Source organism: Bos indicus x Bos taurus, chromosome 10, assembly GCF_003369695.1.
Source record: "Bos indicus x Bos taurus breed Angus x Brahman F1 hybrid chromosome 10, Bos_hybrid_MaternalHap_v2.0, whole genome shotgun sequence".
Lineage (NCBI taxonomy): Eukaryota > Metazoa > Chordata > Mammalia > Artiodactyla > Bovidae > Bos > Bos indicus x Bos taurus.
Window position 1 is genome coordinate 51,781,660 of NC_040085.1, and position 18,899 is coordinate 51,800,558.

At 36.8% G+C, this 18,899-nt stretch overlaps 1 protein-coding gene across 8 annotated transcripts in view; it reads left to right on the plus strand.

The window, feature by feature from the left end:
• Positions 1 to 18,899, plus strand: part of MYO5A (myosin VA) — a 205,180-nt gene that overhangs the window by 75,133 nt on the left and 111,148 nt on the right. For all 8 annotated transcript variants that reach the window (XM_027553991.1, XM_027553989.1, XM_027553984.1 and 5 more), the window contains exons 3-4: positions 1,515 to 1,686; positions 4,972 to 5,116. In XM_027553991.1, the coding sequence (XP_027409792.1) occupies positions 1,515 to 1,686; positions 4,972 to 5,116 (317 nt within the window). The remainder of the gene's footprint in view (positions 1 to 1,514; positions 1,687 to 4,971; positions 5,117 to 18,899) is intronic.

Sequence of the window (18,899 nt, forward strand, 5' to 3'; positions counted from 1 at the left end):
CGGGAGAGGACTGGCAGGAATATGGGGGTGGGGGGGTACCAGATCAAAGAGAGCCTCATGTTCATGCTGCAACTCTTAAACTTCAACTGGTATACCTGGGAAGTGATTGTAGTGTTTTTAAACGGAAGAGTGCCAAGTTTTCTGTTTTAGAAAGGACTCACTGGTGGTGGAGTGGAGAATGAATTTCAGGAGAGCAAAACAGAGGCAAGGCAATTATTCAGAAAGAAGGCAGGGAAGAATTAGACCAGATTAGAAGGGCCTTGACTACCAAATAAGGAATTAACTTATTCAATATTCATTGATCATCCACTCTGTGAGGCACGTTAGGTACTTTAGGCTATATTTTCTTATGATAATTCGCACAGCAAACCCGTGCGTTCGCATGTGGTATTGTAACTATTTTCCAAATAAGGAAGCCCAGACTCAGAGATATTAAGCAGTCTGCCTGAGATCACATAACCATTTTTTGTATGGCAGAAGCCAATGCAAAGACTAGTCAGCTTTGGAAAAGGACATTAGATCCTAATAAACAGACAAAGAGAGGTCGAGGGTCAGACTGTAAAAATTTCCTCCCCATTTTGCAGAATTCATTCCAACCTGATTTGAACATTTGACCTCTATATATCTCTTTAGTATTAACAAAAGTATTAGCAAAAGTCTTTTTACAAAACTAACTTGTCCATCTCTGCAATTATATTGCTGTTTTTTTCCTTTTCATGTGTTGTATGTTGTTTCCCCTTAATACATAATTGAGTGACAGTCTCCATGTTGACTTTGCCATAAAGCCATATTCCTTAAAATGAGTAGTACTTCTTAGTTTGGAGGGCCAAGCACTTCATTAAAAGTCTAATAAAAACTATGGACTGTATTTTAAAGAAATACACATATGTGTATGTACTTACACATAGATGCATAGATGCAAAGTGTTAACATCTAATTTTAAGGGATTCTTGGGCCTCTCTGGGTTCAGGAGTTTCCAAGTACCTACCACATACCAAACATTGTCTCCTTTAATTTTTAGCACATGCCTGTGAGCTATTTCCATTATGCCCTTTTTACAAATGAAAGATTAAGGTTAAATAATATACACAAGACCACACAAGAAGTAAATAACAGTTTCAGGACTTGAACCTGCGTTGATCTGGCTCTAGAGCCAAGCTCTTAGCACTCTCTTATATTGTCTGTCACTTATACCAGGTGAAGAGGATAAAAAAAGAATTATTTTCCCATAGAAAATGATCTGGCCTAGTAACTAGGTAGAAAAAATAATCTAGGCTTTGACTTTTCAAACTGTATTAGCAAAAAATGTTGCTATGAGTTAATACATCTAGTGAAAACAGACTCTCATTTTTTGCTGTTTCCACCAATTTCTGTGGTTTTGGGAGGTACCAGGAAAATGTATTTAATAACTGAGAAACAAATCAGGAATAGGAAATGATCAAAATGTGTTAATACATGCCTGTATCAGGTTTTTGCCATGATTTATTCAGATGCTGTATCTTGTGCATTTTCAGGATTTGGAATATCGTCTAGATCCAAAGACCAAGGAACTGCCTCATTTAAGAAACCCTGACATACTTGTGGGTGAAAATGATCTCACAGCCCTCAGTTATCTTCACGAGCCTGCTGTACTCCATAATCTCAGAGTCCGCTTTATTGATTCCAAACTTATTTATACATATTGTGGTGAGTGTGCATTGCTGTCTGAGTGAACTGTGAATTCTTTTTGCTAATGGACATAACCGTGGAAATAATGTGCATGAGAAAGAAGGCTGTGGGTGGATCTTTTCTTAGAAACATATTCACTTCAGAGTTATCAAAAGATTTCAGTTCAGTTCAGTTGCTCAGTTGTGTCCGACTCTTTGTACACCAGGCCTCCCTGTCCATCACCAACTCCCGGAGTTCATCCAACCCCATGTCCATTGAGTTGGTGATGCCATCCAACCATCTCATCCTCTGTCATCCCCTTCTCCTCCCACCCTCAATCTTTCCCAGCATCAGGGTCTTTTCAAATGAGTCAGCTCTTCGCATCAGGTGGCCAAAGTATTGGAGTTTCAGCTTGAGCATCAGTTCTTCCAGTGAATATTCAGGACTGATTTCCTTTAAGATGGACTGGTTGGATCTCCTTGCAGTCCAAGGGACTCTCTCAAGAGTCTTCTCCAACACCACAGTTCAAAAGCATCAATTCTTCGGTGCTCAGCTTTCTTTATAGTCCAACTCTCATATCCATACATGACCACTGGAAAAACCATAGCCTTAACTAGACGGACTTTTGTTGGCAAAGTAATGTCTCTGCTTTTTAATATGCTGTCTAGGTTGGTCTTAACTTTCCTTCCAAGGAGTAAGCGTCTTTTAATTTCATGGCTTCAGTCACCATCTGCAGTGATTTTGGAGCCCAGAAAAATAAAGTCAGCCACTGTTTCCACTGTTTCCCCATCTATTTGCCATGAAGTGATGGGACCGGATGCCATGATCTTCGTTTTCTGAATATTGAGCTTTAAGCCAACTTTTTCACTCTCCTCTTTCACTTTCATCAAGAGGCTCTTTAGTTCTTCTTCACTTTCTGCCATCAGGGTGGTGTCATCTGCATATCTGAGGTTATTGATATTTCTCTCGGCAATCTTGATTCCAGCCTGTGCTTCCTCCAGCCAAGCGTTTCTCATGATGTACTCTACATATAAGTTAAATAAGCAGGGTGACAATATACAGCTTGACGTACTCCTTTTCCTTTTTGGAACCAGTCTGTTGTTCCATGTCCAGTTCTAACTTTTGCTTCCTGACCCGTATACAGATTCTCAAAAGATTTACCAGTGTTCATTAGCTAGTTGCATTTTATGCTGAATAAACTCTTTTATGAACTTAAATAATATTACTCAGAATACAAAGAACTGGGTCCATCTTTTGCTTTTTCTCTGCATAGAAGTCGTATGCCATATTCAGTACTGATTTGCAAGTTATTTTCATCTCTTACAAAAACCAATACTTGAAGAGTAGGCATCCAAAGACTTATCTTTGGGGCGGGTTCAAAATGTTTTCTTTTTCTCAATATGCTTAGCAGTGCAGGACTGACTTGAGTTGTAGTAACACTTCTTGCTTGATCTGCTTGCCTGGGCCCCTGTTCATTCCAGTAGTAGCTGCCAGTGACCCAGTCCAAGATTTTTTTTCTTCCCCTCTCCTAGCAGTTAAGCATACATGTATATGTTCCCCTTTTCCTTCTTTTTCTTCTTTCTCTGCTTCCTTCTTATTCTTCATTTTCTCTAGCTCTTTTTTCTGTACTGATTTTTTAATCCTTCTTTCACCAAGTATTATCTGCTGAGTCTCAGGTCTGGGATTTCTATCCATTTCCTTCCAAGTCTCTGCTGCATGTACCCAACTTAGTGCTCAACATTTCTTCATTGGGCTCCAGTTTGGGGCAGGGACAGCTATCTTTTCTTCTTAAAAGAATTTATATTCTTGATATTTGCTCTTTTTCTTTCCTACCTATTAAGTCTTTTGGTCAATATTCATTTTTTCTTCAGTTTATCTTTCTTGCACATATGCTACTGCTACCTTCTCATTGAAGCCTTTCCTGTCCACCCTATATTTTCTTCTCCTAGACATCAATATTCCTTCTCTGTTTAATCCCCCATTTACCTTACTATCTATCCTGTAATATATATATATACATATATTTTTCTTATTTATTGCCTGAATTTCCCTCTAGATTACAAAGTCCAGGAGGACAAAGATTTTTCCTTTTTAAAAAAAAAATTTTTATTGAAATATAGTTGATGTGGTGGCTCAGACGGTAAAGAATCCACCTGCAGTGCGGGAGACCTGGGTTCGATCCCTGGGTAGGGAAGATCCCCTGGAGAAGAGAACGGCTACACACTCCAGTATTCTTGCCTGGAAAATTCCATGGACAGAGGAGCCTGGTGGGCCCCAGTCCCTGGGGTCACAAAGAGTTGGACATGACTAAGTGACTTTGACTTTCACTTTACAATGTTATATAACTTACAGGTGTACAGTATAGTGGTTACAGTTTTTAAAGGTTATACTCTATTTAAATTAGTCTTTTTTTTTTTTACTGCTATAAATATAACACTTAGAAAAGACTCAAAACTTAATTGTAGTCAAATATTTGTTGAATGAATGACTAAAGTTAACATATATCTGATATAAAATTTAAGGAAATACCAAAAAAAAGTATAAAAAATGAAAAATAATTACATGTAATTCACCATTGAAAAATAACCAATATTAAGTTGTCTTATATCCTGTGTGTAAATGTAAAAGAGTATAAATAAATATAAAATTGGAATCAGTCTATATATAGTGTGTCGTCTTTTCCCAGGGCACTTAATATTTGTCACAAACATGATCTGGATCGCATGGATATAATAATACATATTAAACCACTCTCCCTTTTTAAAAAATATTTATTGAAATAAAATTGATTCACAATGTCATATTTAGTTTCTGCCATATAGCAATGTGACTCAGTTATACATATGTATATTCTTTTTCATGTTCTTTTCCATTGTGGTTTATCACAGGATGTAGAATATAGTTTCTTGTGCTAAACATAAACCACTGTCCCTCTGTTTTGTATTTTGTTTCTACTTTTCACTGTTACGAATAACATTATAATAAACATCTTTTTTTTTTTTTAATCCCTTTACATGAATATATGTTTATTTCATTTGGATACATTTCTAGAAGTAGAATTTTTGGTTTAAATATTATAAAAATATTTAAAATTCTTCCAATATTGCCACAATTTTTACTACTTTAAATAACCTAGTCTTGTTTGTAAATGGTTTTTTAGTTAGGACTTAATGGTTCACAGGCAAGTGCTATGGTATATTTTGACTCTTAGCAATTTGTTAGTTTGATATTAATTGAATTTTAACTGTGATTCTCACTTTACCACGTTTGATACGCCCATTAGGATATTATTGACTTCTTTTGGTTTTTTGCCTTTCTTCCCAGGTATAGTCCTAGTAGCTATAAATCCTTATGAACAGCTGCCTATTTATGGAGAAGATATTATTAATGCATATAGTGGTCAGAACATGGGTGATATGGATCCACATATCTTTGCAGTAGCTGAAGAAGCTTACAAGCAAATGGCCAGGTTGGTGGAAGCTCTATTGCTATTTCATTACTTTTATTGGATGTGATCATTTCTTCTTTACTGAGTCACAGATATTTTAAAATACAGTGAATAACAACTTGTAAATTATTAAATAAACAGCCTCGATTGTTTCAGGTGGCCTGAATTATTATCAAAATCACCTAACATTTGTAAAAGGACATATAGTTTTTAAAAATTACCTTTGGTATCTCACTATAATCCTGTGACTATTTAAGGACAGATGTCACATTTTATAGATGAATGGATCAAGGTTTGGAGGTATTAAGCGACTTGCCCAATGTTATTCATCTAGTGAGTGGCAGACCAGAACTAAAAGGCCTAAATGCTGATAGAAATCTGTCTGTATCTGGGGTAATTAAAACAGGAAACTGTGAGTTTTAAGTTAGCGAATTTTAGGGTATCAGTGATCCTGAACAGCATCAGGAAAATGTCTTTGATGATAACTGTGGAACCCTAATAATATTTTTAGAGTGGAGAATGAAAGAAAAATCTACTTTCAAGACTAGATTATGCTCTTGGTAATATAATTTAATGCAAAATTATGCATGCATTGAAGGACAGTCTATTTTTAACCTGTTTCTCCAGTCTACAGGTAAGGATGTGGCATGTTATAAATATGATATTGGAAACCCTCAAGCAGTTTATGGAGAGAAAACTAATACTGCAGAGTTTTTTATTTTCTCCTTTCCAACAAGAGAGAATGTTTGTACATAATTGGACCAGTGTGTGACAGAATTTTAGAATTATTTCAATGACAGAATCCATAGAAGTCATTATACCCTTTTGTTAGTAAAATGGTATTGATACTTCTAATAACAGGTAAAGGCTATTAAGTACTCTTTCTGTGCAAGGCACTGTTTAATTGCCTCCCATTTACTAAGTAGTTTTATCCTTATAGGACTCATCCAAGGTTGGTATTGTCATTTTATAGATGAGAAAGCTAATGATAGAAATGAACTTTTACAAATCAGAAACAAAGTCATGAACATAGAGAATAGATTTGTTTCCAGGGGTGAGGCAGAGTAGAAGAGGGATGGACTGGGAGTTTAAGATTAGCAGATGCAAACATTATATACAGAATGAATAAATGATAAGGTCCTATGTATAGCATAAGAAACTATATTCAGTATTCTGTGACAAACCATAATGAAAAAGAACATTAAAAAATAAATGTATTAGTAAAATGATTTCAAAATCAATTGGTCTGACACTATGAAATATTGACATATTAAATATAAAATGACAAAGCACGGTTTTGTTCTACATGTCATATTATTTCAGATTCTGCTATAGAATAGTAACCAAAAGTTTACTTTTAAGTTTAAAAGTGAGAAAATTCCATTTATTGATGCAATTTTTTCCCCCTGAAATATTGGATTGGCCAGAGTTCATTTGGGTTTTTCCACTACATCTTATGGAAAAACAAACTTGAATGAACTTTTTGGCCAGCCCAGTAGAAAAGCCTGACAGTATTTTATTTACTTGGTATTGAGCTCTGCAAAACAATGCTAGCACCTTACAAGTTGAACCTGAGAGCTACTGGGCAGAGAGGGGATTGCATGGTATTCCCTACTTAAAAATAAATCCCTGGGAAATTTTTTACAGTTCATAGAGAATTATATGACTTTTTTGAAAATACTATTTTTAAATATGAAAGCTTGGCTCTCACCATCCATGTTACTGGTAATCCACAGTTTTTGGATTATATGAATATTTCTGGCTTTTTACCCTTTAATTTGCTTTGGTTTCTTAATATTACCTCCTTAGTATTTCCTCTGTGACGCCAGCATGACTTCTTAATGGCAAGTTTGTTTTCCCTTTGTTCAGTTTTGTTTTTAGATAGTTTTAAAATATGCATCAGTCAATGATGATATTATGTTTGCCACTTATATGAATTAATCTACACCCATAAAATGTGCCACAAGCCCATGCATTGGGAGTGTGGAGTCTTAACCACTGGACCACCAGGGAAGTCCCTAAGGTGATTATTTTAAACTGAAATTAGTAAGTACCTTATGGGAAAATACTTTGAGACTATGCAAATATCCTGTTTCTCATAATATGCTTTCACTCACTAATTTTAACATCCATCAGCAGTTCTTACCTGCAGCAGTTATTACTGTGGTGTTTGCCAGGTGGTTGTTTGTTGTTTCCATCATTCCTTCTACAGCTATGGATAGAAGTCTAATCTAAGGAAAAGCTATTTCTTTCCTCCCCAACTTACTTATTATTTATTTTGTATTTGTATCAGTATGAACTCACGGACATGCATTTCATACTATGGATTATTCTGCATTCGAGTGTGTGTACTTAGCTGCTCAGTCATGTCCAACTCTTTGCAACCCCATGGACTGCAGCCTGCCAGGCTCCTCTGTCCATGGGGATTCTCCAGGCAAGAATACTGGAGTGGGCTGCCATTTCTTTCTCCAGGGGGTCTTCCCAACCCAGGGATCGAATCCAGGTCTCCTGCATTGTAGACAGATTCTTTACCTACTCTACATTACTATCATTATTTATTTTGTTCAAACTGTCTCAGATTTGGCCATTGAGAGCTCTTTCCAGTGTCCTTTCACATTCTCCATCATCTTTTGAGCATTTCCTAACTTTCTAGCACCATCTGACTCATTTTCTAATTTTCTTGCCCCAACCCCCAATGAATGCAGCCATTTCTTCAAGGACCCCTGGTTCCTTGTACTGAAGAAATGGCACTTAGGAACTAAGATCTGGGTGCTAGATGCATTCATTACGTGGGAATCCTTGCCTATAAACCTTCTCAGTGCACACAGCTAAGAAATACGTTGCCCCCCACACCTTCACCAACAGAAGGTGTTGTCATCATTTAAAATTTCCACCAAACTGACAGGTGAGAAATGGTGTCCTAGTGTTGTTTTAATTTACCTTTCTCTAAGTAGCACAGACTTTTCACATCTTTACACTTACACATCTTTCACATCTTTCACATCTATACACATCTATATAATGTATATATATTTAAAACCATAAAACCATTAAAATTACTGATTCCTCCAATTTCAGTTCAACACCACAGTTTTTATTTAATTTATATTTTGTCTTTATTTTTTAAATTTTTATTGATGTTTATTCTCGCTTTGACTAGTGTTGGGGTACCATATGGTGATCTTCTGTTTTGTTTTTAATTGTATTTATTTTTTATTTATTTTTTGGTTAAATTGGGTCTTCATTGCTGTATGTGGGTTTGTCTGATTGCAGTGAGTGGGCTTCTCGTTGTGGTGGCTTCTCTTATTGTGAAGCATGGGCTCTAGGTACACAGGCTTCAGTCGTTGAGGCTCGTGGGCTCTAGTTGTGGCGCATTGACTCAGTTGTCCTATGGCATGTGGAATCTTCCTGGATCAGGGATTGAACTCACGTCACCTGCATTAGCAGGTGATTCTTAACCACTGGACCACCAGGGAAGTCCCAAAACCATAGTTTTCATTCTTGATTTCTTTTTTCTTCTTTTAATTTCTTTCTTTGATCTTGAGAAACCTGACTCTCCTTATCCATAGTATATTTACTTGTTTGCTCAATCCTAGAATATTCTTACTTTCAGAAATGCTAACCCATAGCCCTGTGAAAACCAAATTTACCACTCAAGTGCAATATTGTGTCCAGGTCATTTTGTCTTTAGTCTTACATAATATGAAGTACCAATTTCCAAAGTTACCTAGGTTGGTTCATTTTTTCCCCACTTAACTTATTAATTTGTTGAACCACTGTCCCATATATGATCACTTAGATATTTTGCAATTGCAAACAGTGCTACAATAAATAAGTTTGTATATTTATTATTTATTATATACATTTTTATATTTGTATTTCTTTATTTGTTTCTCTTCCAAGTTGCTTTTAAGTCTTGGAAACAAAATATACAGTCTGACTCAGATACACCATGGAGCAAGGCCTAGATAAATGAGATAATTTTGCCCACATCTTGGGGATAAGGGTGATATATATGTCTTTATGAAAACTATTTTTTAAAAAAATGTAAACTCTGTACAACATTCTCCAGGAGCTAAAGCCCAAGAGAACCCACTGGCAGTCTATCATCGGTAGGACCTTAGAGGCATCTCAGGGATGGAAGGAGAGGTAGGCAGTTTTTCCATAGCTGGAGGAGGCTACAGCTGTCCTCATCTCTGCCGGGAATACCAGGCAGTGGCAAGCAGCACTGAAAGAACAGAGTGGGGCAGTGGCATTGGGCAGCTCTCAATATCTTGATCATAAATATTTGGAACATTCCAGTTGGTGATATTTATTGCCAGTGGGGCCAGAGCTGGAGGGAGATTTCTCATCCACAAGGGGCAGAGAGTGCACCTCTCTGCTTGAAGAGGGACGGGAGAGGTGATGGGATCAAAGAGATAGAGCAAGGGACTTTCACATTCTTGGCTACCTCAACTGGACAACTGCCAGAGGGCCATGAGCAGCTTAAACCACCCAACTGCTTCTGGGAGGAGGGTGCAGAATCTAATCACTGACAGGCTTTGGTAGTTTAGGTTCATACCTGTTTCAGAGCTTTTCTCTAACAACTTGCTATCTCAGGAATTCCTCAGCTCGGGTAGAAGTTCTGGTCGAATGTGTCTTCATGTCCAACATTGGTGCTTTTGCTCCAAGCCAGGACCCAGTTGCTCTTGGAACCTATGGCTCCCATGTCTAGCACAGTGCTGTTTGAACTGAACACCATGGTCTTGGTGACTTGTGACACAATGGTTTGAAAATCAAAATCGCTGTGTAAGCAGATGGAGGCATTGCTGGGTTTGGTGCCTATCAGCTAGTACATAGCAGAAGTGGGGTTTGACTTCACATTGTACAGGTTCTTACCCCTAAAGCCTCATTGCTTGCATTGGGTTACACGGTGTTCAGTGCTAATGCAGTAACCTTGACCAGCCTTTAAGAAGACAAGTTAGAGGTGGAGCACATTTTTGTAGTTTTAAAAGTGGCATTGGTAGGTCAAAAGGTAGGTATAAATATATTGCCAGATTCCCTCTAAAAGAGTTGTTTTGGTTTGCATTTTTGCCTAAATTGTTCAAGAGTGTCTATTTCCCCATAGCTTTATCAACAAAATATGTAATCTGTGTGTGTGTGTGTGTGTGCTTAGTTGCATCTGACTCTTTGCGACCCCATGGACCATAGCCCACCAGGTTCCTCTATCCTGGAACTGTCCAGTCAAGAATACTGGAGTGGGTTGCCATTTACTACTCCAGGGGATCTTCCCCACTCAGGGATCAAACCTGCATCTCTTGCGTCTGCTGCATTGGCAGGGGATTCTTTACCACTGTGTCATGTTCTTGCCAGTTTAATGGTATCTTAATGTTGTTTTCATCTGCATTTCTTTAAATATGAGTAAGTTTGAATGTCTTTTCATATGTTTAAGAGCAGTTTCATTTTTTGTTTGTTTCTTTGTTTATGGGCTGAATTGTTGATTCAACTTTTTACATTTTTCTGTTGTTTTTTGGTTTTTTGATCCTCAATTTTAAGAGTTAAATATATATATATATGATATATTAGCCCTTTATCTGTGTTATATTGCAAATACTTCCCCTCAATTTTATTTTGCTTGTAATGTCCTTTTCCAAGCAAATTTATTAATCTTTTTTATTTCTTTGAATTTTACGTCACTGTTAGAAAACCTTTCTCTACACCAAAGCAAAAAAGATTTAATCCTCTTCTAGTGTTTGTATTGTTTTTATAGCTTACCTTTAGATCGCTGATCCCATTGGAGTTTATACTTTTGTATGAGACATATGGATCTAAATTTGTATTTTTTCCAAATGGCTGCACAGTTATCTCAGTGTCACTTATAGAAGCCCATCTTTGCCAGTTATTTAAGATGCCACCTAAAATTTATCATGCCCTTTTTTCTTATTGTTGGTTTTCTTATGTTTTTTTTATGTTCTTGGTTCATAATTTTCTTATGTTCTTGGTTTAATTTCTTGGCTATATTCTTTCCTCTTCCTTTATTCATGTCCCAGTACCACACTTTGATTGTAGTGATTTTATAGTATGTTTTATGTTTGTGTGTCTGATACCATTAACCACCCTTCCCCCCACACAGTGTCTTTTTCATTATTTTCCTGGTTATCCTTAGGCATTTGTTTTTATATGTAGATTTTGGTATTAACTTATCCAACTCTGTAAAAAATAAAGCTAACTTTTGAGCAATAACATGAAGGAAAGGAGGAAGCAAGCCATTCAGATATCTGGAGAAAGAATATTCCAAGCAGAGAGATTAGCAATTGCAAGGACCATACAAAGCCTTGAGGACTTTTGTAGCATATTTGACTTTTTCTCTGAGTGTGGGTTTTGAGCAGGGAAATGACATGATCTGGCAGCTGTGTTAAAAATTCATGATAGATTCCTACCAAAAATGTATATCCTGAATCTAATCATGAGAAAAACTGTAAATGAGGTGTATACTGAAAAATAGCTCTATATACTCTTTAAAATTATCAAGATCAAGATAGTCAAAGAAAGGCTGAGGAACTGTTCCTGATTAAAGGAGAGAGTGGAAACATGCCAGTTAAATGCAGTGAATATTTGGAATTGAATCCTTGATGATGAGGGAGACAGGGTAACTTTGTATGGGGCAATACTGGATGATTGTAAAATAGGAATATAGACTGTAGATTAAATAATGGTTTTTTGTCAATTTTACATTTCCTGATTTTGATCACAGTAGATATGTAAGAGCAATGTCATTGTTCTTAGGAAGTAAACTCTAAAATATGTAGGAGTCATCATGTCTATAACTTACTCACAGATGTTTCAGAAAATATCAAAATAAGAGAAACAGAGACATTTATGAAACAAATGAGCAAAATCTAAACAATTGGTGAGTCTGAGTAAAGCAGGTACAGGAATTCAGTTTACTCTTTTTGCCATTTTCTATAAGTTTGAAATCATCTCAAAGGTAAAAAAAACAACCAAAGGACTGAATGTAATGCAATAAGGGTCAATTCTAGGTAACTAGTTAGGTGGATTTTGTATTGATCCAAGCAAGAGCTAATGATAACCTAATAGAGGATAATACAATCAGAGACGGTGAGAAGTGGATGGGCTCTGGATAAGTTTTTAAGGTGAACATAAGAAGGCTTGTTTATATGGGGGTATGAGAGAAAAAGAGAAGTCAGGGATGGTGGCAAAGTGTTTGGTCTGAGCACCTAAAACGTTGGAGTTGCTGTTTACTGAGATGGAGGAAATTCAGGCCGAGCAGGTTGTGCATGTAGGGGTGGAAGTGTTGGAAGAAGAAGGGGGTGGAGTTCCATTTTAGATATTTAAGACTGAAATGGCATTTTCGACATCTGTCCTCAAAGCACAGTTGACACAAGTGATTCCTGCCCCGTAGATACATGTCCAGTGACAGCAGCGTAACTAGGATCCTTGGCTCATTCCTTCTTTCTCAGCATGACGCTTACGGAGAATAGTGTCCTCATAGGAGATTTTCATAGACTAGCCTCTTAATTTTAACTGTCCTGTCAGCTTACAGAAGAGAAGAACTCAGTGGGCTGCTATGTCTGTCTTCTCATATTTTTGTTTCACATTCTTATCAGTCTTTTCTCATCCTGAAACTGATTGCTCGCTGATAATTAAAGCACAGTATTATTTTCCTTAAAACATCAGGGCTTTTTTTTTTTTTTTTTTTTTAATCTCTTTTTTCTCTTTAAAACCAAGTAATATTGATTGCTTGATTTGGTATTGTTTTCCTCCACTGTGAATGGTAGAGCAAATAAATTTTATTGATTGTTTCATTTGTGGGTTTTCTTAAAATAAATTTGAGAGTTACATGCATAACCTTAGTGTAAGGGAAACGATATCCATACTAGTCGAAGCTACATAAACAAATAACTATATAAGCTTAAATCTTCCGGTCTCCCTGGACCTCAGCTTATATCCTGAAATAGAACACTTGCACTAGATGATGTAGCTTTACATTGCAGACATTCTTTGGTATGCATTTGTTTCCATGTGGTTCATGGGGACTAATGCAGAAGTCTTTTACTCTTTCCAGTGAAGGGCAAACCATGGTGAGGAGCTTGGAGAGATGCAGAAGGAGCATAGTATAGACTTTTCATCTGGAAACTAAGAGATGTGGAGTGTAACAACTTACCTCTGCTTTAACCTTGGATAAGCCATCTGACCTCTCTGCATTATCGTTTCCCCCAACCAAGAAAAGATAATATTTATCGTGCTTACATCAGACATGAAAATTACCTGAGATGATAAACATAAAAAGCATTTTGAAAAATACTATTTAAATCTAAGCTCTTACTATCATCACAGTCTTCATCATCACGGAGTCTCACGACTCTATTGCTAGGCCTTTCCTTAGGGTGGGCCCTTTTTGCATGTGTTTAGGCAGTCTCTGAAGCTTCACTCTGAGTTTCATTGGCCAAGTGGATGCTGGCAGTTATAGATCATAAAATCTCTCCTGTTACTGCCTGTGATTCACCAGCCATGTGGTACCAATTATTTCTACTTATACAGATATGAAGTAGCACATGCTATGTGATAAGGAATTTTATATATTATATATATAGGGACTAACTTGTATTAGTAATTAGGAGCTACAATGTTTAGAAATATACTGTGTGCCAAGCATGGGATCAGGCATGTTACCTCTAATTTCATTGTACCCCTGGGAGCAAACATCATCACTCCTGCTTTACAAATGAGGAAACTGAGGAAAGTAACTTTCAGACCATTGTGCTAATAGTATGTGAGAACTGAGGTTTGAATCCGGCTCTGAGTCTCCAAAGCCTATCTTCTTTGTTGTTTAATTTTCTTACTTCCAATTACATGACCCTATTTCTATATATCCATTACTGGAAAAAACAGGCTATTTCTTTTGTGGCATCTTTACATTAATTTCACAGGCTCTATACTGATGAAGGGCTTCCCTGCTGGCTCACTGGTAATCTGCCTGCCAGTGCAGGATACATGAGTTCAATCCCTGGGTTGGGAAGATCCCCTGGAGAAGGAAATGGCAACACACTCCAGTATTCTTGCCTGGGAAATTCCATGGACAGAGGAGCCTGGAGGGCTACAGTCCATGGGGTCACAAAAGAGCTGGACATGACTTGACAACTACACAATAACAACATACTGATGAAACAGGCAAGTCAAAGTGACATGAGAACTGACAGTATATGACAGACTTCTTAGCAGAAAATGGGTGTATCTCTAAGGAACACTTGTTTTCATTTCCTGAGTAATCTTTCTGCCTCTGTAGCCCAGCTTTCATTAGTGCACAGCACAGTCTTATAGCAAATATTTCTGCTTAAAAACTAATAGGACATATTGTCTTATTTACTTATTATCTAGTAAGTTTTAGAGTTTAAATCTTTTCTTCTTGGGATTAATCAAAGGCAGAAATCTTGGAGAAACAGAGCAGAGCCTATCTTAATGCTTGGCAATAATAAAAATGTAGAAAAACCTTGCACCTTCTAACAAGAGAAATAGAGACTACAGTCTCAAGTAAAAGCCATATCACAGTAAATACATAACTTTGGAAGAAAGCATTTTATTATACTAGCTTAATATTTTTCTTTTTTTTTTAATCAAGGGATTGAATAAGGGAGAAGCAATTAGATTGAGTGCCTATAAAAAAAAATAAACCTCTAGATTTTGTTTCATGAGAATATGTTCACTTGTAAGCTAAAAATTAGACCATGGCAACACCTGAGAGTTAATACTGAGGTGAGTGGATATAGTAAATGTATTCTGTGTGAGTCAGGCTGGCAATATTTAGTTTCCTCATTAATGACTTGGATATGAATGGAAGGTATGCTCATTAAGTTTGCAGAGAACAAGATGATGGTCTTGGAAATATGAATAGTATTCAGCATGAGCACAATAAACTAGAGAGATTATGTTTTTAAACAGTAAAGTTCAGAAGGAAAATCTGTAAAATAATATACCTGATACAAAATGAAATCTTGATAGATATAATCTAAGGAAAGGCTGGACAGACCAAACAGATACAGATTGAAGGAAAATAGACTAAAGTATAACATCTCTCTCTTTCATCAACCCAGAGTGGATATTCTATCCTTGAATAATTTAGTTCCTGGGGTTTCAGGTGCTTCTCCATAGTTTAATTCTATTGCCTTTTCCTGTACAACCTTGTTTCTCATTATTATTATATATGAGTCAATTCAGGCATCACCTTCTCTAGAAAGCATTTCCTGGCATCTCCTCCTCATATCTCCCTCTCCGTCTCCATGTTTTCATAAGATCCTGGGTAGACCTCTTTTCTTGTAATTGTTGTTGTCATTGTTTAGTCGCTAAGTCATGTCTGACTCTTTGCAACCCCATGGATGTGTAACCCGCCAGACTGCTCTGTCCATTGGATTTCCCAGGCAAGAATACTGGCGTGGGTTGCCATTTCCTTCTCCAGAGGATCTTCCCAATCCAGGGATCTAAATTGCATCTCCTGCACTAGCAGGCAGATTCGTTACCACTGAGCCACCAGGTCCACTATATTTTGACTATAGTTTTCAATCTGTCTCAATAGGCCATGACTGTAGAGTCTTCTATCTTCATAAAGTGTTTGGCATATTGTGACTACTCATTTCATTGTTTAATGAATGAATGAAGCAGTATTTTTGGGTGGTAGCTTTTGATTCACATTATAGCCTCTGGAAGTACTATTGACTAAACAGATCACAAGAGTTCACTTTTACTTCAGGGCACCCAGTACCCAGGCCATTTAGGATCATTGCAGAGACATTTGAGAGGACTGGCTAAGCTAGAAATCATAAATTCTCAGTTCCTGCAGCCTTAGGATACTCCAGATTGATTTGTCCTTGATGAAGAATGGTAAATATGTATTCCTTAATTTGGTTTTATCAGGTCCTTGAAATGATATCTACATCCCAGTAGTAAATGAAGGGTCTTATAAGGACGCGAGCACCTTAAGGATCAGCTAATCAAAATTTGGAAGAACAATAAATTATTATTTACATATTTGCACGCTTTCAACATTCTAAAACTTAGAGCTCAAATAAGTAGAGTAGGATAGACTCTGATATTCACCTTAAAACCATAAAGTTTTTTATCCTTTGTTTTTGGCTGTTTTCTCCCTATCTCTATTATACTTTTCCTGTTTTTCCCTCTTCATATCTTTATTATGTATTACCCTTCTTCCTTTTATGTCTCTAGTTGTCTTTCTTACTTCTACCTATCTCTGCTTTTGTCTCTTTTTGACATTTCATCCTGTGGCCACATATAGCTGAACAACATTTTAAAGATGACTGTACATATTTTATACACATTTCTATTTCCTGTTCTTCATTTAAAAGCAGGTAGAAAGAGCTTACATTTTTTTCCCTTTGTAGCCCTGTGTTGATTTTGACCACCTTAGATTCAAGGGTCCTACAGAGAAGAAATGTTTGGCCATGTCAAATATAGCCCTTTAAGACCATCTGAGCATCTGTAGGCCTGTCCTTTTTCAGTTGTACTTGATCCCAAGAGTTTACCTGGCTTAGAGTACAGGCTGTGGCATATCCAACATCTTAAAAATCAACTCTGGAGTTAAACTTTTAGTTTATAGTATTAATACTTTAGAATTAAGAAGGACTTTGGGTGCTATTTAATCATTAAAATGAGGGAAACTGTGACCCAGAGAGGGCATGCAGTTGCTCAAAGTCATGAAATTGGTAAATGACAGGTCAAAGATCAGAGCCTGATTCAGAGAAATTTCTATAATGGAAGAGTGGTGCTTATTTATATACTGGAGTGCTCTACTAAGCTTGGAGAAGAAGGGAAGCCTCTGCCCAGAAGCAAGGGAATATAATAAATATTGGAGTCCCTTAAAAACTGCTGGTCATGTGGATCCTGGATCCTAAATCTCCTGGAAAAGAAAATGTATCTGGTGTGCTTGAAATCACTGTGTGTATGTGTGTATTTGTACAAATATGTGTAATCCACCTGAACAATCCTTAACCTTATCTCCTTTCAGAGTTCTCTTTTTCCCCATGGTATAGGAAAGGGCTACTACATAATGAAGTTTAAATTTTTTGATATAACATTTTATCACGCATGCCTGCATGCTCAGTTGCTCAGTCATGTCTAACTCTTTGTAACCCCATGAACTGTAGCCCACCAGGCTTCTTTGTCCATGGGATTTTCCAGGCAAGAATACTGCAGTGGGGGTGCCATTTCTTTCTCCAGGGGAATCTTCCCGACTCAAGGATCAAACCTGTATCTCATGCATTGGCAGGTGAATTCTTTACCACTGAGCCACCTGGGAAGCCCCAACTTTTTATCATAAAGACTTGAAATAGTATTTGAAAGGCAGTACAGTTTAGGATAACAGTTCCCACTAATATTTCCTTTTCATCAGACTAGTGGAAGCCTCTTCACCTTGTTTATTGTTGGAAGGCATACTGGGAGAATTTTGTCAAGGTAGCTGTCACACAGGGGATAGTGACAGAACTGATCATGCAGGAATTAAGAAAAGATAATTTGTCTAATTATATTATAGAAGGTAATCCAAAGACTGTTGATAGTGTCCTTTGATTAATGTATCTGAGAACATTAAAATGTTCTAAATGACTCGTCCTACAACGAGAACTGGTTAAGAGTGATTTATCTTGAAATCATTTGTACAGATGCAGTGAGAATATCTGAGTCTAGAAATTCAAATAAAAGGGAATGAGTTGATGACTGTGAGATTTAAGGATTTTTTTTAGAAATGAGAATTATATGCAAGCTTTTACTGTTAAGTATTAAATATTCCTTAGTGTGTCACCTAGGTCCTAATTTTCCCCATAGTATGGGAGTCAAAGTGTCAGAACAGGCTGTTTACTGGCCCTGGTAGTGTGATGTGAACTACTTAATCAGGCCTGAGTTGGATATTCCCATTGTACTTTTCAAATTTTCTAAAATAATGTGTTAAGTCCCATTTCTCAACGAAAAAACAGCCTTTATCATAGAAAAATCTTTGTACTTTGGAAACTTATTGTGAGTAATTTTGATTCTACCACTTTGGTTTCTCTTAAACCCACCTGCCTGTCTCAGTCAAGACCACCACAATATTTGTTCAGACTTTCATATCTTTTCATCTGGATCCCTTGCCACTCATATCCACATTGCTGCCAGAGTGATTTTACTGATTAGATTGTTTATTTTCTGTTTAAAACCCTGAAGTAGCACTCTGTGACCTTTAGGTAAACTTCAAATTCCTTAACATCTCATGTAAGATCTTTGTGATCCACTTCTTATTAACCTCTGTGGCCTTATCTGTCATTACTTGATGTTCTAGCCAAATTGAATTATCTAATGTTTCCTAACTTCTCATGCATCTGAGCCTTCGCTTATGTTATCTCCTTTCCCTGGAATGTTTCTTTCCTAACTTCTTCCCTTGCTTTCTCTTACTCATCTTTCTAGACTTTGCTGGATCATCTCTAGGGAGCCTTCCTTGATCACCTCTTCTTCTCAATACATTACATTTATTATAGTCTTTAATTATTAGTTTGTCTTTCCTCTCAGACCATCAGTCACTGGAGGATACAGATCATAGCTTTTAAACTTGTATCCCTTGTATCTAGCACTATGTTTGGTGTGTAGTAGGTGTTTGCTAAGTCCTTGTTGGATAAGTAAATATCTTTTAAAAGATGAAAAGGTCATCTTCTGTAGTGAAATAACTTCCCAATCTTGTGGCGTGTAGGATAGTTCCACTAAAAACCCCTGAAGTCATCTTGTCTCTATAAATTAAGGGCACAAAGGATACCACCTTTATGAACTT